Here is a 23,351-nt window from a genome sequence, read left to right on the forward strand (position 1 = left end):
TCCCTCCTTCTCTCCTTTCCTCCCTCCCTCCCCAGCCATAACTTGTGATCCTCCTGCTTCAGCCTCCCACATACATATCTGGAGTGACAGGCCTGTGCCACTGTCCCTGGCAAGAAGAACACTTTTGAAAGCATTTGTTTTCTATTTGTGAATATTATACTTGAGGGGAAGGAATAATCACTTAACACTTCCTTGTGTTTGGTCAAAATAACTGCTTTAAAAGGAATAAGGTCGTTGTTTATAGATCCCAGGGATATGGAATCCTGGGCTACATCAATAGAGTATAACTGCTCCCTTTTCTGATAATCCATGATGTAGAGTCACCCCAGTCATGTAGTCATGTAAGCACACAGGGTAATAATGATGTAGGGACAAAGGAGGCAAGGCACTGAAGATAGCCAGAAACAGTTTTATCTGGCTGCAGCCAGTCTCAGAGGGCACAGATTTTGCTGTAATCAATCAATCCATCCCCTGAACCCCAAGTTCAGGTGGTTTCAGAATCTTATACCCAGCATGTAAGGGGAGGGGCTCAGAAGTTCACATTGTAATACTGAGACCCTCAAATAACTCTCAGACCACACAGTGTCATTCCAGTTAAGCCTTTATTGCTGGCCAGTGGCAGACACTCTGCTCTCGAAACAATGAGATGGTCAGAGTGGTGCCCCTGCCTTCAGTTGGCTCCATATTTAAGCAAAAAAAACCACAAAAGGGATGTTTGGAGGTTCAGGCAATGCCAGCAAGCCAGAAAGTTGTGGTCAGTTAGCCTCCAGTTGACAACATAGATCATTCTGTGTTCTTGGGGGATTTTCATGAACAAAAGAATGCAAACTGCCCCAGTCATGACCTTTTTGAGTGTCATGGCTAAGTTCACAAAATGGAGTCACCATAGTCAAGTTGTCACATCACACACATAAAAGCCGCTTTTTCGTTCACTGTTCTGGGCCAAGTTAACCCTTCAAGGATAGCACCTGAGAAGGGGACAGCTTCTTCTCCCCTTTCTTTCCTCCCCCACCAGCTGTTTCCATAGAGCCCAGTTGGTGACTTCTCTGTGAAGCCCAGCTCAAGGCCAGAGGCCTTGTTTGCACATTTCTATGAACTACTATACTGGATCCAAGTGTGTAAAAACTAGTAAGGGGAGTTCTAGTCCAGCACTTGGAGTGCTAATTTCTCCCATGCTAGCAGCCCCGTAAAATAGGGCAACACGAAAATAGGAAGTTTATCTACACTGAACTTTTTTGTGGACACTCTTTTGTTGACAGTCCTAAAATTAGCCATGGTGAAGATTTCTGGAGAAACCCAGGTAACATTTTCTGTGAAAAAAGGGGATGCCACTACAATAATGTCTGATTCATTTACTGTCCTTCATCCCCAGCTCTTTTCAATATGATTTTTAGAAAGGATCTAGCTATGTTGCCCAGCCTGGCCTGAAAGTTGTGCTCCTCCTGCCTCAGCTTCCCAAGCTGTTGGGATTAAAGGCATTGACAACCCCAGCTACAGAAAATAGTTCATTTAAACCCGTATATTAATGACCATACTAAGGAACATGGATTCAAGTTACCTGAATGATGTATGTGTCCCTCTTTTCTTTCTTTCTTTTCTTTTCTTTTTTTTTTTTTTTTAATATATCAGGGATTGAACCCAGGGCCACTTAAACACTGAGCCACATCCCCAGCCCTTTTTATATTGTATTTTCAGATGTGATCTCACCAAGTTCCTTATGGTCTCACTAAGTTGCTGAGGCTGGCTTTAAATATAGCAATCCTCCTACCTTAGCCTCTCAAGCTGTTGGGATTACAGTTGTGTGCCACTGTGCCTGGCCTACATGAACTTTTATAAAAGGAACTTGTATATCACTACATTAACCAATTGCATTGGTAGGAACATCAGATTGATGGGGTACAGAAAATAAAATAAAGAAAATTTCTTCTCTATGTCTGTTATTGAATTCTGAGCTTTGGTAGATTTTGGAGACTAGGCATCTGGTAAGGTTAGTGATATATTCTGAGAAGTTTCGAGAATTGTGGTCTGATACAGAAATGAAGATAATTGGCTATGAAAGGATTTAAGATAGCCCAAGATAATTTTTGCTCTCCATACAGAACCCTGCCTTTCCACCCTCATGATTGTCTGGTTGGCCGAAGTCAAGTACTCTGAAGGTTCTTTGATGTAGATGCAAATGTATAAAGAACTTGAGTTCACAGCTTCTTTTATCTTCCTTAGGTGTAGACACCATGTCAGATTTCTTGGGCAGAAGTTTCTTTTGGACGCCTCTCAGGGTCCCATGTCCTGAGCAACTAACCTCTCCTGGAGCTTCCACAAAGTGCCCACAGGTGCCCTGTGCCCTGCAGGGTGAACAGAACTTCAGGCCCTGGGTCAGCTCCTCCTAGGGGACAGCCTGAGGTGTGGGGTGCAGCCTCTCAGGGAAGCGGCTGGGGGTTTTGGGCTGAGGAATCTCCTGGAACAGGCCTCATCTAGACAGCTACTTCCTTGGGACCTTGTTTTTCCCAAGCTCTTTTCCCATTCCTTGGAGACAAGTGGCCAGTCAGCCTGTGGATGCTGGTGCTGAGGGGCCAGGTCACCAGTGATTCCTGCCCTTTCAGTCTCTGACAGTGTGAAGGAGTGAAACCTCTCCCAGAGCATAAGGACCACCCACCCCAGTGCAGAGCTGTGCAAACCTGAAAAGCCTCTTAGAGTGGAGTCATGGTCCAGGTCTCTTGGAGGGTGATCCTGTAGGTTTTCAGTGGGCAAGACCAGGAGGGAGCATGTCCCAGCTGTCAGGGACCTTCCCTGTCCCTTGAGCCTGACACATGTGTGCTCCCTCAGCACCAAAGCTTTCTGTGTATCACTTTGAAATGATGTGCTCACTTATCTGAGGCCCAGGTTTATTTATTCAGAGCCACATGGGATGGACTATTATTAAAGATGCAAGAAAGAAGTGGATTTTAAAAAATCTAGTTACATTTCCATTGTTAAAAATCCCAACTTATAACCAGGTACAGTGGTGCTCACCTGTGATCCTTCCTGCTCCACAGGCTGAGACAGGAGTGTTGCAAATTTGAGGGCAGCCTTAGCAACTTATCCAGGCCTTATGCAACCTGGTGAGACTGTGTCTCAAAATAAAATATGAAAATGACTGGGGATGTGGATCAGTAGTAAAATGTCTCTGGTTTTCATCTCGGGGGTATCAAAAAAGAAAGAAAGAAAAGGAAAAGAAAACACCTAATTACCTAATGTACCTTTTGCTACCCTTGAGTGTGTATAGAAAGTTGGTAAGATTCAATCTTGTCTTTTCAGTGATTTCAAATTGAAATCCAACCCTAGATTCCAAAATGCCATGTAAGCTACAGAGAAACTCTGTCTTACATTATTGCTGCAGAATTTGAGTCCAATTCTACCAAAATAGTGGTGGATAACTTATGAATGAGATTTCATGAAAACTAGTATCTGTCCTTCACAAGGTGATGACAAAGGATGACAGTTTTTCACTGTTGTTGTCTGGACTTGGCAGGTTCATGTTAACTGTGTTTTTTTTGTATCAGGAATGGAACTCAGAGTTGTTTATCCACCAGCCCCTTTTAGATTCTTTGTTTTGGTACAGAGTCTTGCTACGTAGCCAAGGGCCTCAGACTCCTGAACCACTGGGGTTACAGGTGTGCACCATCACACCCGTCTTCATTGTAAAGTTTAAGGACAATTTTGGCAATACCTGAAATACCCAAGTATGATCATTTAATCACTGAGTATCTGTGAATTAGTAAATGACACTCATTTTCTGGAAAGGGGAAATACATGTGTCTAAATAAGGGTGCTGATCCCCTCAAGAGCACTCCCACTATGTCACCTGATTCCTGTTCCCTCCTAAATGCATCATCCTAGGGTCACCCCTTTGGGAGCTGGCCTTTTACCTTATGAAATTTGGGAGCAACATAAATGCTCTCTCTACTCTCTCTGTCCTGTACAACATTTTGGCTGGTCTTAGATACAGTCTATTATTTTTCAGATGTAGTTTTTCTTATGTTTACCTCCAAAATACAGTAAATCATGCCCTAAATTTCACAGAATTTACTGAAATGCTCTGTGTTTTTTAGGAGAGTGTAGGTCATGGGAATATTCAATCTTCTTTGAGAAAGTGTGTTGTCTATCCATTGATTTTGTTGTTTTTATGCCTCTAATTGTGTACCTTTTGTATTATAATAATTTTTATCTCTCATTACATGTATTTCAGTGTGTGTGTGTCTGTGTGTCTGTGTGTGTGTGTGTGGCCTGCTGGAGATTGATTCGAGGGAGGGCCACATATGTGGTTGGCAAGTTTTCTACTACCGAACTACTCTCCAGCCCAAGAGAATTAGTATTGTACACTGTTGTTTATTTATTTGCTTGCTTATTGAGTGCTGGGTATTGATGCCATGGACTTGCTCATGCTTAGTTATCCTCCAGAAATGAATTTCAATTTGTAAGCAGTGTTCCGGAGGTGTGCATGTGTTTTACTGGGGAATAAACCTACAGGCACTTGACCACTGAGCACATCCTCAGCCCTTCTTCTTATTTATTAATTTATTTTTCTTTTCTTTTTTATATTTTGTATATTATTAGATGGACAGAATACCTTTATTTTCTTTATTTTTCTGTGGTGCTGAGGATCATACCCAGTTCCTCACACATGTTAGCAAGTGCTCTGCCACTTAGCTACAGTCCCTGACCTCCTTTTTATTTTTGATGAAAACCAGTCTCACTAAATTTCTGAGTGTCTTGCTAGGTTGCTGAGACTGGCCTCAAACTTTTGCCATTTCCCTGCCTTGACCTCCCTAGTGGCTGAAATTACAGGTGCATACCACTACACCAGCAGTTGGAATGAGTTTTGAAGACTTATAATCCAATTTTTTCCACATGAAAATTGTATTCAAAATCAGTTTCCTTGCTTTTGCTCATACTTTTTAAATTTGTAACTATGACTCTTCCTCTTATTTTTGCATTATTATGAAAAAGGTACTTAGCATATAATATTTTTTCTTATGTATATATTTATAAAACTTCATGGCTTGGTAGTTTATTTACTTATTTATTAGATAAACTTTGTTTTTATGAGCAATTTTAGGTTTACATAGTTTATTAGTCAGTGTTCTCTAGAGTAACAGTATCAAGAGGAAGTATGATTATCAAAGGGGATTCATTAGATTGGCCTACTTGACCTGAAGCTGATGTCCACAGTGGCAGCTGGAGAGCTTGAGAAGCAGTAGCTACAGAGTCCAAGAGGCTGAGGTCTCAGAACAAGAGGGATCAATGGTGCTGCCCTAGTCCAGACCAAAGATTCTGGAAACTCCCTGGAGAATCACTGGCAGAGTCCACTTTGGGAGAGTGAAGAAGGCAGAGTCTGATATCCTCAGGCCATTGCAGTAGCAATCAAGAACCCAATGAGAAGAAAGGAGCTTACTCTGCTGCTGCTTCCTTCCTCTTCCAACTTTTGTTCCACCCAAGACAGTGTCCTATAGGATGGTGCTGCCTAGCTCAAGGAGGTTCTCCAGTTTGGTTCACTGTTCCACATGCCAGTCATTTGTAGACACATCCTCATGGACACACCCAGAAGCTCATTAATCATCAGTATCTTTTAATCCAATCAAGGTGACAATTTAATGTGACATTACTCATAGTATTGAATACCCCTTCTCTCCAGCTGATAGTCTCCACTGTTTTCAACATATTGCATTGGTGAGGGTGTTTGTTACTTACTAAACCAGTGTTGAACATTTGATAAAGAAAATGGATGAAGCAACACGTTATGATAAGCTGAAGTTCGTCCTTTACATTAGGCTTCCTCGTCTGTGTGATGTGATTGTGTGTGTCACATATTATACAAGATAATGTCATACAGAAGAGTTTCACTGCTCTGGGAATCCTGTGTTCCCTCTGTTCATCTCTCCTCATTTCTTCCTCCCTCTCTGCTCCCTAAGTCCCTGGCACCCATCAATTCTGCTAGTGCATCTATAATGTTGTCTTTTCCAGAATGTTCTTGACTTGGAATCTTACTTCACTTGGCCATTTCAAACTGACTTCTCTCTCTTACCAGTCTGCCTTTAAGGGTGCTGTATCTTTCTAGGCTGCAGAGCTCATTTTCTGGGTGATGTTCTTTGATGTGGATAAACTGCAGCTTTTCCATTCAATATTGAAAGGTGCATCTTCCTTGCATCTAGCTTTGGGCAGTTCTGGATATGGCTGCTGTAGTCACTGCAGTGAGGGTTCCTGTGCCCATAATTGCCCCATCATTTGCATAGACACCTGGAGTGTGATGTCTTGATTGTACAGTTTTTTGCATTTATGATTAAATTTTGCATTTATGATTATGAGCATCACTCATAGTTTTCTTTTCTATTTAATACTTTTCTTTATCTACTTAATTTGGATAATATGGTAACTTATGCCTCAGAAAGAAATAGGAGGTGTTAATTCAGCTTCTATGTTCTGGAAATAAAATTAGAAAATAGGTGGCAGTTCTTAAGTGTCTCATGGAAGCCTGTTTGAGATGTCAGAGCCTTGCCTTGCCTTTTGGGGTAGTAAGTAGTTATTGAGTCTGTTTTTTTTTTTTAGCAGCCATGGGCTCACTTGTTTTGTGTATTCCCCTTGTGTGTAAGTTGTAGGAGATTGTCTCTCTCAAAGAAATGGTTCAGTTTCTGCAAGTTTCTAATTTGTGACAAGCACGTTTATGATAATCTTCAATTCCAATGCATTGTTGATGATGACACTTTTAAATGTGTTAGTAGGTTTTCAGTCCTCTTTGCTTTTTTCTTTAATTCTTTTGTATATTTTACACTTTTATTTCTTTCTATTTATGTGTCAGTGAGGATTGAATCCACTTTCTCCCAAGCACTACCAAACACTCTTCCACTGATTAACAACCCCAGTCCCTGTCCTCTGTATTCTTAGCCTTATGTCAGTTTATCAGTGATGCTAACGTTCATGAAGAACTTGATTTTGCAGACTGTGGATTTCCTGATTGTGGTTTCATCAACACCTTCTCTGTTACCTTCCTGTGGTTAATTTAGGTTTATCTTGCTCTTCTTTCTCTGTTTTTTTGAAGCAGCAGTTTCAATGATTGCTTTTAGCTCCTTAGATACCAATACAGCGCCACATCTGGTGCTCTCTATGAATTTCCCATGATGGACTTTTACATTGTATTCCTTAAAAATGGTCACCTTGGTGCTGGGGATGTGGCTCAAATGGTAGCGTGCTCGCCTGGCATGTGTGCGGCCCGGGTTCGATCCTCAGCACCACATACATACAAAGATGTTGTGTCTGCCAAAAACTAAATAATAATAATAAAAACAACAACAACAAAAAATGGTCATCTTTTCTCTTGAGTCACCTCTTTGTCCTGTGTTTGTTTAGAGTCCTGTGTTTCAGGTCCCCTTCGCTGGAGGGTTTGCAGCTTCTTCCGATCTGATTTCTGCTTTAGCTCTCATGATCTTTGAGCATACATGGGATTTCACTGGTGGTGCACTTGTAGGGGTGTGGCTTATTTCATGTGAAGTGTTGCTTTGACCCTGAGACCTCAGTGTCCTTCCCCTTTGGTTGAAGCCCATGAAGTCCTCCTGCCTCCATCATTGTCCTCACAGAGGTAGGCTGCTGTCTCTGAGTGTAATTGTGCATTCTTGATTGTTTGGGGTGGTTCTGTATGTTTTCAGTCCTTGAGTATGGTTTTGTGTCAGTGGCAGGGACATTTTCTTTTGGCCTGTTCCATCACTGTGCAGACATCATAGCATGCTTACCGATGTGCATGGTGGCCTTTTCACACCCAGACTGTGTGGGATAGTTCAGGAATCTGGGCTAGAAACTTGTTGCTTTACCACACTCTGGAAGAGCTTCTGCCTTAGGTTTGTTTGCAGCACCATTCCTACAGGCAGGATGAATGTCTTTCACAACAGACAACCATTGCACATGTGGCCCTACATTGATCAAAATGTCCTTGAACAGAGCATTGGTATGTGTCTCATGACTGTACATTATGGTAGTGAACCAGCTGCTGTTAAGAAGAGTTTGACAGTCATTGGACATTCATTGTTGCTATGAGACTTAGAAAAGTAGTGCCTGCTGTTTATTAAGAAGATTGTTTTGAGAGTTATAAAACTTTGTAAGGCTGTCATTTGGACAAGGTGACATTTTTGTGTCATTGAGTTATTTCTAAGACATGTGCCATCTTTCACTTACTCCATTCTGGTTTTACAGTAACCACAGGAAATTATAAAATTGTTGTGTTTATTAATAAATAAATTAATCAAATAGATAACTCATGTTTGTTTTGGTCATTTAATAGTAAGCTAGTTGACTAAATTTGTTCTAGAGTAAAGCACCTGCAAACTTCTAGTTGTTCTCAGTGTAATCACACAGGATGAGCTCAATCTCCAGTTAACACATTGTGACAACTTGTGTGAAAAGTTGTCTAAATGTTGTCTATGAAGGAATCTCCTTAGTGACCCCATGCCCAGAGAGTGTGGGTGGGGGCTGGTTCTAGGCATTTCTTTAAGTATGGAACAATAGACTTTCAGAGGGAACAAGACATCAGTAAATTCCATGTTATCTATATTAATCTTGTAGGTACAGGGAGCCACCAGAATATCTCTCAAATGCTTAGTTTCATGATTCCTGCAATTTCCTACTCATCACCTTTCTTTTCTAAAGATAAGTACTATCAGAAGTGCTTATATTGGGTCTGTACCACTCAGGACAATTCTAGAACATGTAATAGAGGTGAAACCAATAAAGAAGTTAGGAGTGATCTGGGAGCCTGTCTTAGTTCCTGTGAACTCACCAAAGGAAGGGTATAAATCACTATGATGCTTGGCTTCTGAGGAGCCAAGTTCTAGTGTTGGAATGGGTGTAAGAAATTGAATGCAGGAAAGATTTGATGGACCAAATCATGGAATTAATCAGTAATTCAGAGAATCCTGTGGACACCAAGCATGTTGAGTACATATTTCTGATGCTATCAATCTCTCCTGACCTCCAGTAAACATTTGTGGGATATTTTAGATCTCAGTGACCTTTGAGGATGTGGTTGTGAACTTCACCCAGGAGGAATGGGCATTGCTGGATCCTTCCCAGAGGAACCTTTACAGAGATGTGATGCTGGAAGTCTTCAGAAACCTGGCTTTTATAGGTAATAATGATTTTTTTAATTAATCAAATAGATAACTCATGTTTATTTTGGTCATTTGTACAGAACATGAGAAGGGAATCCATTGTAGAATTATTGCAGCATAAAAGGCACCTACAAGTTTGGCAAAGCATTTCTGTCTCCTAAAAATTCATAAAGATTATTCTGGTTTCTCATTTTAGAAAACAAATGGCATGAAAAAAACATTCAAGATGAGATCAAAAATTCCGAGATCATTCTAAGGTAATTTTGCTCACAAGAGGAGTTCTTGAGGGAATGTGAGAATGTCATATAATTTTTAAAACAGACCAACCCAAGAAGTATGCACAATTTGAAATGTATTTATTTTTGTAAGAGTTTTTTTTTTTACTAGAAATATATACTTAACAGTAACAGATATTCAGTCTTTTCCAAGTACTTGGCATGCCAAAAGTATATGAAATTGCATGTGAATATCACTCTTTAGATAATTACCATAGGGAAGCTGCATTGCAAAGGATTGTTTCCTTTCGATATCTTGATTTTCAGGCAATTTGAAAACATCAGAAAACCTAGCCTTTACCTGATGTTGTTAGTAATGTAAGCCTAGGACCCATAAATAAATATAAAATCATGAATGAATTAAGCATTAATAATGTGCTAGTCATTCTTCAAAGAAGCCATGTGGTAAACATCAACAGCCAAGAAGATAGTGTGGGGAAACTTTCAATGAGATTCCAGTTCTTAACTGGACAAAGAAAAATTTTAATAGAGTAAATCCATGTGGTTGTTATATGTGTGCCAAGGACTTCATATGCACTTCATTCCTTCATAGGCACATCACATCTCACTCTGAACACAAAAGCTACAAGCACGAGGAATGTGAAGAGAAGCCATGTGAATTTAAACAGCACAGGCAATCCCTGGTTTCTCTCAAAAGTGTTCACACACAAATGTTAATACAAACTGGAGATGGACCCTATGAAAGTACAGTATGTGGGAAAGTCTCCAGTTGTTCCAGTGACATTCAAAGGTATGAAGATACTCATACTGGGTGGCAACCCTATGAAGATCAACAATTTGGTGAAGCCTCTTCTCTCCCAGATGTTCAAAGACATATGAGAACACAAAGTGGAGGTAAACCTTTTCAATGTGAGGTATGTGGGAAAGCCTTTCATTTCTCCTCTTTATTTAGAAGACATGAAAGAACTCATTCTGGAAAGAAAGTCTATCAATGTAAACAAGTTGGTCAAACCTTTATTTCACACACAAGTCTTCAAAGGCACAGGGTCACACACACGGGGAATGCACGATTCAACTGTAAAGTATGTGGGAAAGACTTTGCTTATCCCAGTTTACTTAGAATCCATCAGAGAACTCATACTGGAAAGAAGCCTCATGATTGTAAGCAGTGTGGGAAAGCCTTTGCTAGATCCAATGACCTTCAAATACATGAAAGAACACATACTGGGGAGAAGCCCTATGAGTGTAAGCAGTGTGGAAAAGCCTTTGCCACATCCAGTCACCTTCACTCACATGAAATAACCCATACTGGAGAAAAGCCCTATGAATGTATGCAGTGTGGCAAAGTCTTTGCTACATCCAGTATCCTTCACTCACATGAAAAAACTCATACTGGAGAAAAGCCCTATGAATGTAAGCAGTGTGGCAAAGCCTTTACTAGATCCAGTTATCTTCAGATTCATAGAAGAACGCATACTGGAGAGAAGCCCTATGAATGTAAGCAGTGTGGCAATTTCTTTGCTAGTTCCAGTTACCTTCCCATACATGAAAAAACACATACTGGAGAGAAGCCCTATGAATGTAAGCAGTGTGGCAAAGCCTTTGCTACATCCACTTCCCTTCAGATTCATGGAAGAACACATACTGGAGAGAAGCCCTTTGAATGTAAGCAGTGTGGAAAAGCCTTCAGGAGTTTCTCTGGCCTTCACTCACATAAAAAAATTCATACTGGAGAGAAGCCTTATGCATGTAAGCACTGTGGCAAAGCCTTTCCTAGGTCCAGTAACCTTCACAGACATGAAAGAACACATACTGGGGAGAAGCCCTATGAATGTAAGCAGTGTGGCAAAGCCTTTACTAGATCCAGTGAGCTTCATGCACATGAAAAAACCCATAATGGAGAAAAGCCGTATGAATGTAAGCAGTGTGGGAAAGCCTTTCTTAGATCCCGTTTCCTTCAGATTCATGGAAGAACGCATACTGGAGAGAAGCCCTATGAGTGTAAGCAATGTGGAAAAGCCTTCACTCGTTTCTCTGGCCTTCACTCACATAAAACAATTCATACTGTAGAGAAGCCTTATGCATGTAAGCAATGTGGCAAAGCCTTTGCTCGTTCCTCTAGCCTTCGTTTACATAAAAAAATTCATACTGGAGAAAAGCATTATGCATGTAAGCAGTGTGGCAAAGCCTTTGCTACATCCAGTAACCTTCACAGACATGGAAGAACACATACTGGGGAGAAGCCATATGAATGTAAGCAGTGTGGGAAAGCCTTTGCTAGATCCTGTAGCCTTCACTCACATGAAAAAACTCATACTGGAGAAAAGCCCTATGAGTGAGCAGTGTGGCAAAGCCTTTTCTACATCCAATTACCTTCAGGTTCATGGAAGAATGCATACTGGAGAGAAGCCCCATGAGTGTAAGCAGTGTGGCAATACCTTTGCTATCTCCAGTATCCTTCAAAGACATAGAAGAACACATATCGGAGAGAAGCTCTATGGTTGTAAAAAATGTGGAAAAGCATTTGTTACATCTGCTCACCTTCACTTACATGAAGCAACCCATAGTGCAGAGAAATCATAGTCATGAAAACAATTGGCAAAGTCTTCTGTTAATAAGCTTTCACTCATTATCATGTAGTAAGTTTTCTGTAGAAAAATTCTTAGAAAAAAAAAGAAAAATTCTTTGAATGTGAAATATGGGTAAATCAATATTTCTTGTCCAATTCAAAGAGAAGAAAGTGCTCACATGTTTGAATCTATCTATAAATAGTACTGGGGAGTTAGTCTGGTCATTTATTACTGAGCCATGGTGAAGGCGATTTCCCACTCACTGTCTTGACAGGGTCACAGTGACAATTAATGCTGGCAAACCATGAGACCCTTTTTTTTATATAATTGGGACTTTTCATTTTCATGCTTATGTTTCTAACAGGAGGCATGAGTATGTTAAATGCCAAACAAATTAAATATCAGATGGCTAGAACATAACAGGTAGTTCATGCATTGAAGGCTGTTCTTCTTCCCCTCAGCATATCAATGACAAAGTAGAAGGCTGTTCTTCTATCTCAGTACACTGAGGACAAATCTGATAATGGACAACAAACATCCTCTGAAAGGTCACGAGAATTTCAGGCACCACACTGATTATATCAACTAGAACCCAAGCTCATATTTCCAGCCTCTTAGAAAACCTAATCATTATGCTTATTTTACAAAGCCCACCATGTGTAGTCTCATTTTTGATTGAGGAAAGTTATATTATACACTTAGGAAAGTTAAAACATTTAACGATATAATCTTCTCTTTTTATAAAATCTTTTTTACTTTATATAGGGTTTTATGATGAATATAGTTAATATTGGCGGAAAGTGGACTGATGGTTACAACTTATTTTCTATTGAGAAAGATTATAAAGATATGAGAACTAGTGCACCTTGACTGAGAAACAAAGAAACTCTTTGAGAAAGCAGCTCAACCAGTTTTATGAGAATAAATTTAGGAATTAAATTATAAGATTTAAGGGGGCGTTTTTAGATGGGAATTTTAGATTAGAAATAAAGTAAAGGTGTACTTTAAATTTAAAGGTTAATGATAGGTTAGGAGATTTAGAGACTGGTTACATAGTTTGGCATTAGTTAATAAGAAAATAGTTAATCTTGGAAAAATCTGAAAAATGTAAATTAGTGATGCATTTTATTAATGATTCTGTACTTTTAATAATTAAATAACTAAAGGTCATATCCTGGAAAAATGGAAATTAAATTGTATAATCAATGGCGTATCTGAATCTATAGTGATAAAAATATTGCAATAAAAAATGACCCAGAGAAAGCTGCATTAGAGCTCTCTCTCTCTGGAGATTGCTCCATCGGAACGACTCCTGTCTCATCTTTTTGCTGACACCACTTATCCTTCAGGACCCCCTGGACCCCACTAGGGCAGGACCCGGGCAGAGCCACAAACTTTTTCCTTTTTATTTTGAGAGAGGGACTTGCAGAGTTCCTTAGGGCCTTGTTTAGGTGCTGAGTTTGGCATCAGAATTGTGATACTTCTGCCTCAGACCCTGAGTCTCTGGGATTAAAGGCTAACACTACTAGGTCTAACTGAATAATGCTTTAAATGTGAAAAATTCGGAAAATCATTCCATTTTCCCCGTTGCCTTCAAAGTCATTTCACTCACACTGGAAAACAACCCTCAGTATGGGGAAGATTGGGTACATTCTGTCAGCTTCCCATCCCAGTCCTGCTTTCCTTCTCATATACGAAAATACTCATAGAGGGAAGCCCTGAGAATGTGATTAATGTAGGAAGTCTTCTAATTTTCCCAGTTTTTTATAAGGTCTGTTAAGAATCTTCTGGAGGGCTGGGGATGTGGCTCAAGTGGTAGCGCGCTCGCCTGGTATGCGTGCGGCCCGGGTTCGATCCTCAGCACCACATACAAACAAAGATGTTGTGTCCGCCAAAAACTAAAAAAAAAAAAATAAATGTTAAAATTCTCTCTCTCTCTCTCTCTTTAAAAAAAAAAAAAGAATCTTCTGGAAAGATTCATGCCAAAATGAATAAATCATATGCAAGAAAGTGTTCAAGTGTTTCCGTTTTGTTCAGTTGTATGAAAGGACTCATACTGTAGAAAATCCTGTGGAAAAGCCATGTGGGGCAGTATGCAGCTTTCATGGTTTCCTTCAAAGACATAAAGGGATTCACATCAGGGAAAACCCTTCTGTTCTTTAAACAATGTGGTAACACTTTCACTTTTCCAGGTTCTTTTTGAACATCATGGAAGAACTCACTCTGGAGAAAAGCCTTGTATATAAAAATGTGGTAAGACCTTCAGTTGTTTCAGATCCAATTAGACTTATATAGACTTGAGAATTTTTTATTTTATTTTACTTTTTTTTTTTTTTTTTTTTTTTTNATAACAATTACAGAAAAAAATTAAAATATGTAAATACTCTACAAATTCTAAATTGTTTGAAAGAATAGATTTTGTTTTTCTTGTTAGTCTTTGTAACTCTTGTGCCTGGCTCATAATAGTAATGTTAAGATTTTTGTCAATTTAATTAGTAAAATGAATGGACAAATGAACATGACTAATTATTTTTCATGAATTCTGCATTTCTTATGGTTATTATTATCAAGTTTTAAACTTCTCTGAATCAGGAAAGCCTCTTAGTTTTGGTGGCTTTGTGCACTGTATCACAAACTGTGCAAATGGGATCAGAGGCTTCTTTCTGAAATACAGATTTGATTACACCATGAACTAAATTTGGCTTTGCATTGGTTACCTATCTGAAAACTGTTTTATGTGGGAAAATTGGCTTTTAGAACTTAACAAGAGCATTGATTTGACTTCTGACTACACTTTATTTTTTATTTTATTTATCATTTTTTTTTTTTTTTGGTACCAGGGATTCAACCCAGAGACATTCAACCGCTGAGCCATATCCTACTTCTTTTTAATTTTTTTTTTCCAAATATTTAAACATGGTCTCACTGAATTGCTTAGGTCCTCACTATGTTGCTTAGGTTGACTTTGAACTTGTGATCCCTGCCTCAGCCTGCTTTTCCAGTGGAATTACAGTCATGCAACCCCTTCAGCAAGAAACCTCTTTTTTTGAGAAAACCAGTGTAGGCATGTAAAAAGGGTGTGTGCCTTCATTTCTTACTGTTCACAGGTAATGAGAATGCACCCTGGATTGGATGTAGGAATTGTGTCAGCATGAAGATGTGAAAGCAACATGTTTCTCCCAGTTAAATATCTCTTCTTGTTAGATTTAATTTTTCTCTATATATTTTTTGCATCTATATAATTTTTCTCTATATATTATGTTATCAACTCTCCGATATGATAACATAATCTTATATTTACTTTGTATGTGTGTGCAAAATGTAGTGTGTAGTATGATTTTGTACATAAAAGTATGCTATACAATAGTACACAAGATTTATAGTTAAAATGTATTAACCTGTATTTGCAGCATTTTAATTCTTTTTTAGAGTTTTCATCTCTCTTCGTCCCTTGAGTCCATTTTCTCTCATCTTGCCCACTTTTATGACTTTTATATATGTTGTGACAAAATAAAAATTATGAGAGGTTTTAAATATAATTACCAGGGTCATAAAAGAGAAAATAAACATTACTATTGTAATTATCATCATCATCATCACCACCACCACCACCACCATCCTCATATCCAAAGTGGCCAAGCCCTGATCCCATTCCTACCCCTTTTTATTTATTTATGAAGTTTTTATTGAAGTGCTTTTTAAATTCTTCCCAACGGCTTCAGTATGTTGGTGGGGCTCGGTTTGAACTTGTGATTCTCATTCTATAGCCACTGGGATTACAGATGAGCTATCATGCCTGGCTCCTGGATGTTTCTTGAAACTTTGATGTAAATCAATATGTGCCATCTTTCTAAGAGTTTCCAAGTCCTATTTGATTCAGAGGCAAGAATTACTTTTTAATATGTTTATGTATACGAATGCCCTTCACCTCTAAGATTCTAGATTGATTCTGAGCATCACAAGGACATTAATTCACACCTTATACTCCAAATTTTTATATTTCCAGTTGGAGTAAACTGAAGTCCACTTGAAAAAAGTTCATTTTAGGTAATTTCTGTTGAAAACAGGGTGGGAGAACTTCTTTAGTGTTTAAGGAATCAAACTATTCATTTCTGTTAAGATCTTATGATAAAATGAAATGTAAGTAGCCACTGAGTATTACAGATTTTTTTTTTTTTTAACAAACAATTTTATTTTTCTGTCTGTGCACCAGACACCAGCTAATCAACTCTCAGAGTGTCAGAGAGTATGGAACGTGGCCTGGTGCTCATGTGAGTGTTCTCTAGAGCACCAAGTTAAACTACAAAAGCAATCACCTTGGAGAGGTGAGTTGTGCCACCCACGCATGGACACTCACACCCACGTACAGGATCAAATCACCCTTTTATCTACATACCCTCCCTAGTGCATTTCTCTCATCCTCATTGTGTAATGCAACTATTGATTTCTTTTACTTTTCTCACAACGTTACAGCCCACTACTTTTTCTCAAAAATTAATTATTACTTCATGAATTCTCAATATAGTTTGTGTCTTTTTAAAGTTTGGTTACACATTGTGTATGTGAGTTGAGGCCTGTGCACTCCAGCATTCTGTGCAGATTGGCTAAATGTCTCTTATTTCCTCCTTTGCTCCCTTCTTTCCTTCAGATTTCACCCAGGAGTGCTCCACCACTGAGCTTCCCCCTAGCCCTTTTATTGTTATTTTTTGAGATGGGGTGATGCTGGCCTCAAACTTACGGTCACCCTGCCTCAGCCTCCTAGCAGCTGGGACCATAGAGATGTGCCCTTTTGTGCCCTGCAAATGGCCTCTTCCTTTTCCTTGGTGCCTTATTGTCCTGTTAATGACTCTGGGGCCACCACCCTGTCACTCGTGTTTCTTCTAAGTTTCATATGTTGTGTTGTATGTAGGCACATTAAAAGGCATTATAAAAGTTGTAATTTGTATGTATTGTTTGGAGAGGCACCATCTCAAAATATACTTTGCTGTGTACTTAATTGAGTGGCTTTCTATTTCTTTTCTTTCCCTGGTGCCAGGGACCCAATCTTGCCTTGTGCCTACTAGACAGGCACTCTAGCACTGAGCATTCCCCTAGCTCAAGTGGTGAGTTTCCTGCTGCTGTGTGCCTGGACCCCACTGATGACCACTTTGGTATATGCAGCTCTGCAGGTTTTCCTCCATGTTTTCATCTGGTTCCTTTCTTAAACATCTTTAACAGCAGGGAATTTTAACCACTGATATCCACCTTAGCTTTTCTCCCTATGACTAATACTTAGGTGAAATATGCCAGAAAACCCAGGCTGGACTTCTCTCTGTGTTCAGGGTACATCAGTAGCCCTGGGAACATCATGTGATGATTTTCTTCAAACACAGCCTGTGATCAAAACTAGGTAAGGAGGGACCCAGTCGGATGTCCTAATGTATTGGTGCCCCCTTCTGCACCTAAGAATCTTAAATAAGGTTCTCCAGAGACCCTCACCATAATTTTCTTTAAAACAAATATCAGGAAAAGGTTTTGCAAAGATATCAATATGTGTTAGAATGAAGATGTGATGATGTTACTTTTTTTTTTTTTTGGTAAAGTTTGGAAGATCTCTGAATAATCTCAAAAATGATTAAAAATTCACTTTCTTTGAACAACCAAAAAAAAATTTATGTAGACTCCTACAAAAATAAAATAAAATAAACCTCCACTAAGTCAGCTCCCTGAATCTTCCTCAGGTATCCAGCCTCATCAGCCCCACATCACTTATAGAGCCTCAAATGTCAAAAGATTTCACATGGTACCCATGAAATTACATATATGAATATCAATATTTGGATAATAGTCATAGAGAAGCTGTGTTGCAAAGGATTGTTTCCTTTCGATCTCTTTATTCTTAGTCAAGTTGAAGAAGTCAGAAAACCTAGTCTTTACCTGATGTTGGTAGTAATGTAAGGACCTATAAATAAATAGAACATTGTGAATTAATCAAGCATTGCTTATGTGCTGGTCACTTCTTCAAAGAAATCATATGGTAAACTTCAAAGGACCAAAATAGTGTGGGTAAACCTTCAAATCAATTCCAATTCTTAATCGAACAAAGAAAAATTTTAATAGAGTAAATCCATGTGACTTCATTATGTGTGCAAAAGACTTCATATGTCCTTCATTCCTTCATAGGCACATCACATCTCACTCTGGACACTACAAGCATGAGGAATGTGCAGAGAAGCCATGTAAATTTAAACAATACAGGATATCTCTGGTTTCTCTCAAAAGTATTCTCACACAAATGTTAATACAAACTGGAGATGGACCTTATGAAAGTACAGTATGTAGGAAAGTCATCAGTTGTTCCAGTGGCATTCAAAGACATGAAAAAACTCATACTGGGTGGCAACATGATGAATGTCAACAATGTGGTGAAGCCTCTTCTTCTCTCCCAGGTGTTCAAAGACACACAAGAACACAGAGTGGAGGTAAACATTTTCAATGTGAGGTATGTAGAAAAGCCTTTCATTTCTCCTCTTTATTTAGAAGACATGAAAGAACTCATTCTGCTGAGAAATTTTATGAATGTAAACAAGGTGGTCAAACTTTTATTTCACTCACAAATCTTCAAAGGCATAGGATCACACACACAGGGAATGCACATTTCAAATGTAAGGTATGTGGGAAAGACTTTGCTTCTAAATTGCTTCTGAATTTACTTAGAATACATCAGAAAATGCATACTGGGGAGAAGCCCTACGAATGTAAGCAGTGTGGCAAAGCCTTTGCTCGATCCTGTTCCCTTCACAGACATGGAAGAACACATACTGGAGAGAAGCTGTATGAATGTAAGCAGTGTGGCAAAGCCTTTGCTACATCCCATCAGCTTTATAAACATGGAAGAATACATACCAGAGAAAAGCCCTATGAATGTCAACAATGCGGAAAAGCCTTCACTACTGCCTCTTGCCTTCAGATACATGAACGAACTCACCTGGAGAGAAGCCCTATGAGTGTAAACAGTGTGACAAAGTTTTTGCTAAATCCTGTGGCCTTCACAGACATGGATGAACACATCCTGGAGAGAAGCCCTATGAATGTAAACAATGTGGCAAAGTGTTTGTTAGATTCAGTTACATGAAAAAACATTCTGGGGAGAAGCCCTATGAGTGTAAGCAGTGTGGAAAAGCCTTTGCTACATCTAGTCACCTTCAGATTCATGGAAGAACACATACTAGAAAGAAACCCTTTGGATGTCAACAATGTGGAAAAACATTTTCTTCATCCCGTCATATTCACATACATGGAAGAATGCATACTGGGGAAAAGCCCTATGAATGTCAACAATGTGGAAAAGCCTTCATGACTGCCTCTTGCCTTAAGGTACATGAACGAACTCATACTGGAGAAAAGCCCTATGCATGTAAGCAGTGTGGGAAAGCCTTCACCCAGTCCTCTCACCTTCACTCACATAAACAAACATACTGGACAGAAGCCCTATGCATGCATGCAGTGTGGCAAAGGCTTTGCTAGATTCAGTAACCTTCAGATTCATGGAAGAATGCATACTGGAGAGAAGCCCTATGAATGTCAACAATGTGGAAAAGCCTTTGCTACATACTGTCTGCTTTACACAAGTGAAAGAATACATACTGCAGAGAAATTGTATGCATGAAAACAATTGGTAAACTTTTCTGTTATTACTGTTTCACTCATATACATGTAGGACGTTACTGGAGAAAAATCCTTTGAATGTGAAATACGGTAAATCAATATTTCATGTCATCCTCAAAGACAAGAAAGTGATCTCACTGCTGAAAACGTGTGTGTGTGTGTGTGTGTGTGTGTGTGTGTGTGAGAGAGAGAGAGAGAGAGAGAGAAGAGAGAGAGAGACTGGGGATTTACGCTGGTGGTGCTGTACCACTGAGCTACATTCCAGTTCCTTTTTACTTTTTATTTTGAGACAGGGACTTGCTGCATTTCTTAGGGTCTTCTTGAGGTGATCATGCTAGCCTCCAACGTTGATCCTTCAGAATCAGCCTCTCAAGTCTCAGGGATTAAAGGCATACACCACCACATCTGATTGAATAACTCTTTAAATGTGAAAAATATCACAAGTCATTTCTTTTTCCCTGTTGCCTTCAAAGCCATTTCACTCACATTAAAAAACAAACCCTGTGAATGTGGGAGATTTGCTACATCCTGTCAACTTCCCATCCCAGCCCTGTTTTCCTTCTCATATATGAAAACACTCATGGAGAGAAGCCCTGTGAGTGTGAGAAATGTGGGGAATCTTCTAGTTTTCTCAGCATTTTTCTAAGGACTGGGAAGATTCTTTTAGAATAAAAAGAATAAATCCTATGCAAGTAAGAAATATTAAGGGTTCAGCTGTTCTAGTTTTGTTCCATTGTATGAAAGGACTCATACATGTGGGGCAGTATTCACCTTTCACAGTTTTCTTCAAAGACATAAAGAATTCACATCTGGGAAGATTCTTTTTCTCTCTTTAAAAATTGTAGTAAGACTTTCAACTTTCCAGGTCCCTTTGAACAGCATTTTAAAAAATCACACTGGAGAAATGCCCTGTATGCATAAATGTGGTGAGACCTTTGCTTGTTTCAGATCCAATTGAACTTGTTCAGACTTGAGGAAATTTTTATTTTATTTATTTATTTTGAGAAAACCACTGTAGGTGTGTGAAAAGGGTGTTTGCCTTCATTTCTTTTTCTTTTTTTTTTTAATCTATTCAGAGGTAATAAAAATATACCCTGGGGTCTGGGGATGTTTCTCAAGTAGTAGCGTGCTCACCTGGCATGTGTGCCGTCCAGGTTCGATCCTCAGCACCGCCTACAAACAAAGATGTTGTGTCTGCCGAAAACTAAAAAATAAATAGTAAAAAAATTCTCTCTCTCTCTCTCAAAAAAAAAAAAAATACACCTGGGTTGGAGAGGAGCACTACATCAGCATGAAGATTTGAAAGCCACATGTTTTTCTGGGTTAAATCTCTCTTATTGTTAGATTCCATTTTCCTGAAATTTTAAGTCTTGTGTCTAATGTTTCATTACATATTGTGTATGTTAGTTTAGGCCTCTCCACTCCAGCCTTCTGTACAGGCTGGTGAAATGGTTCTTCTGAACTCCTTTGTTCTCTTTCTTTGTTCAGATTTCACCCAGGAGTGCTCCACCACTGAGTTTCTCCACAGTCTTTTTAATTGTTATTTTTTGAGATGGGGTGAGGCTGGCAGCTGGGACCATACGGATGTGTCTGTGTAACCTGAAGCTGGCCTCATTCTTTTCCTTGATTCCTTTTTGAGCTGTTGATGACTCTGGGACCACCACTCTTGTCACTTGTGCTTGTTCTAAGTCTCATGTGTTCTGTTGTATGTAGGCACATTAAAGAGCATTATAAAATAATGTCATTTGGGTATATTGGTTGGAAGGCACTTTCTCAAAATATTTTTGCCCTATACCTGAGTTGCTTTCTCTTTTCTTTTCCCAGTTCTGGGGACCCAATCCTGCCTTGTGCATGCTAGGCAGGCATTCTAGCACCGAGCACTCTCGTAGCTCAGGTGGTGAGTTTGCTGCTGCTGTGTGTGTGGACCCCACTGATGACCACAACAGCAGATGCAGCTCTACAGGTGTCTCCTCCACATTTTCAGCTGGTCTCTTCCTTCTTAAAGGTCTTTTATACCAGTGAATTAAAAAAAAAAAAAAAAAACTACATCCAACTTAGCTTTTATCCCCATGATTAATACTTAGGTGGAATATGCCAGAAAGCCCAGGCTTGATTTCTTTCTGTGTTAGAGTTCCTCAGTAGCCCTGGGAAAATTATGTGATGGTTTAAGTTTTAAAGTTAAGAAAACCTTTTTAATACACACTACATGACCAAAGTCTTGGTAAATAGTGTCCCAATCTGATGTCCTAATATAGCGGCACTCCCTTCTCCACCAAAGAATCTTAAATAAGCTTCTCGAGAGACCTTCACCATAATTTTCTTTCAACAGAATGTCAGGAAAAGATTTTGCAAAGATCTCAGTGTGGGTTATAACACAGACTTCTGCTTTTGTGGTAAAACTTGGAAGACCTCTGACTAATCTTACAATTGGTACACAAAGCACTTTCTGTAAACTAAAAAAAAAAAAAAAACCCTTTACGTATACATCTACAGAAAATATAAACCTCTATCCCTGTCCCACTGGGTGTAAAAAAAGATCAATGAAATTCCAAGCAGTGATCCAAGAAATTTTAGGTGATATACCTCAGAACCCTGCAGCTAATAAATCTGCTCCTGGAACATTCCTTGGGTGTCTAGCCTCATGTGCCCTACATCACTAATGGAGCTACAGCCTCCAATCAGGTGACATTCTGCAGTACATGCTGTGGAGAGGGCTGATTCTGTTCAGGCTAAAGGATTCAATGACCCATCCTAAGGAATCAAAGCATCCCGAGGAAAAGCTCACCCAAAACCTATTCAGGTGTCACGGATGTTGTTCGGTCATTGATCAGAGTTCCTTACATTCTTGTGTCTGAATATTAAGGTAGCCAACATGCCAAAGATGGGATGGTTGTCACTGTTGTCTCTGTTCCAGACTTTTGCTGTGTCTCAGTGTTCATTTGGAAAGGAAGGCCAAGAGTGTGCTGTGGCACTTCTGTTTTTAATAAATACAGCTTAAACCATCCTGTAGCACTTCATCTTTAAGAGATAGTTTTGAATGCACCCCAGGATTACTGAAAACTTTCTTTCCACCTAATGAGACAGTGTGGCAATTTCCTAGTTTTACATCTTTGATTCACAAGAAATATTGCATAGTGGTGTGTGAGCTCTTGATGCAGTCTGGACTTCTTTCTAATAAATCCATTTGCCAAAGGCTTGCTCCTGGACAGTGTGAAGAATTTGAGTGAATGCAACTGTCCTGTGGTGTGGGTATTCTTTGTAGGAGTTCAGTCCTGGTGAATACATCAGTGCAGGAATCAGACTCCTAGGAGGGCTACAGAATCTCCTGATGTGACCTGCCTACCCATTCTGGGCAATGGTGTTGGCATGTGGGCTGGCAGGCGGATGGCCACCTTCTCATGGATTTGGGTGTGTAGCTGAGCAAGTAGGGACAATGTACAATGATTAAGTGAGAATTTAAATATTCTTTGTCATACTGAAGACATGATTTGGGGGCAAACTCGATAACAAGTAACCTCTTAGACCTTGAATCAAATATTTTTCTTCATGTATGCATTTTGTCACAAACTTCTTGCTTATGTGGAACAAACTGAGATGAATATGGAGAGGTTTATTTAATGGTACAGTGCTCTAGAAGTTTCAAAGACTTACAGCAGACTTAAATTCTACTCTTGTTAAAATTTTATGAAAGACTATAAAATTCTCAAAATTTTTGTGAATCCCCAGGTGCTATGGCATACACCTGAAATCCCGTTGCTCAAGATTCT

At 39.3% G+C, this 23,351-nt stretch overlaps 1 protein-coding gene and 1 pseudogene across 1 annotated transcript; both read left to right on the forward strand.

Annotated features, from left to right (window-relative positions):
• LOC107160203 overlaps positions 1–13,237 on the forward strand; it is a 197,475-nt pseudogene extending 184,238 nt beyond the window's left edge.
• Positions 13,238–14,836: 1,599 nt separating this feature from the next.
• On the forward strand, positions 14,837–20,468 carry LOC107160204 (zinc finger protein 239-like). The gene is made up of 2 exons (XM_048784669.1): positions 14,837–17,326; positions 18,100–20,468. Exons 1-2 carry the CDS (start codon positions 17,220–17,222, stop codon positions 19,049–19,051), a joined length of 1,059 nt encoding a protein of 352 aa, XP_048640626.1. The 5' UTR covers positions 14,837–17,219; the 3' UTR covers positions 19,052–20,468.
• The last annotated feature ends 2,883 nt before the right edge of the window (positions 20,469–23,351 follow it).

The sequence above is a fragment of the Marmota marmota genome, unplaced genomic scaffold (assembly GCF_001458135.2).
Source record: "Marmota marmota marmota unplaced genomic scaffold, marMar, whole genome shotgun sequence".
NCBI classification, from domain to species: Eukaryota; Metazoa; Chordata; class Mammalia; order Rodentia; family Sciuridae; genus Marmota; species Marmota marmota.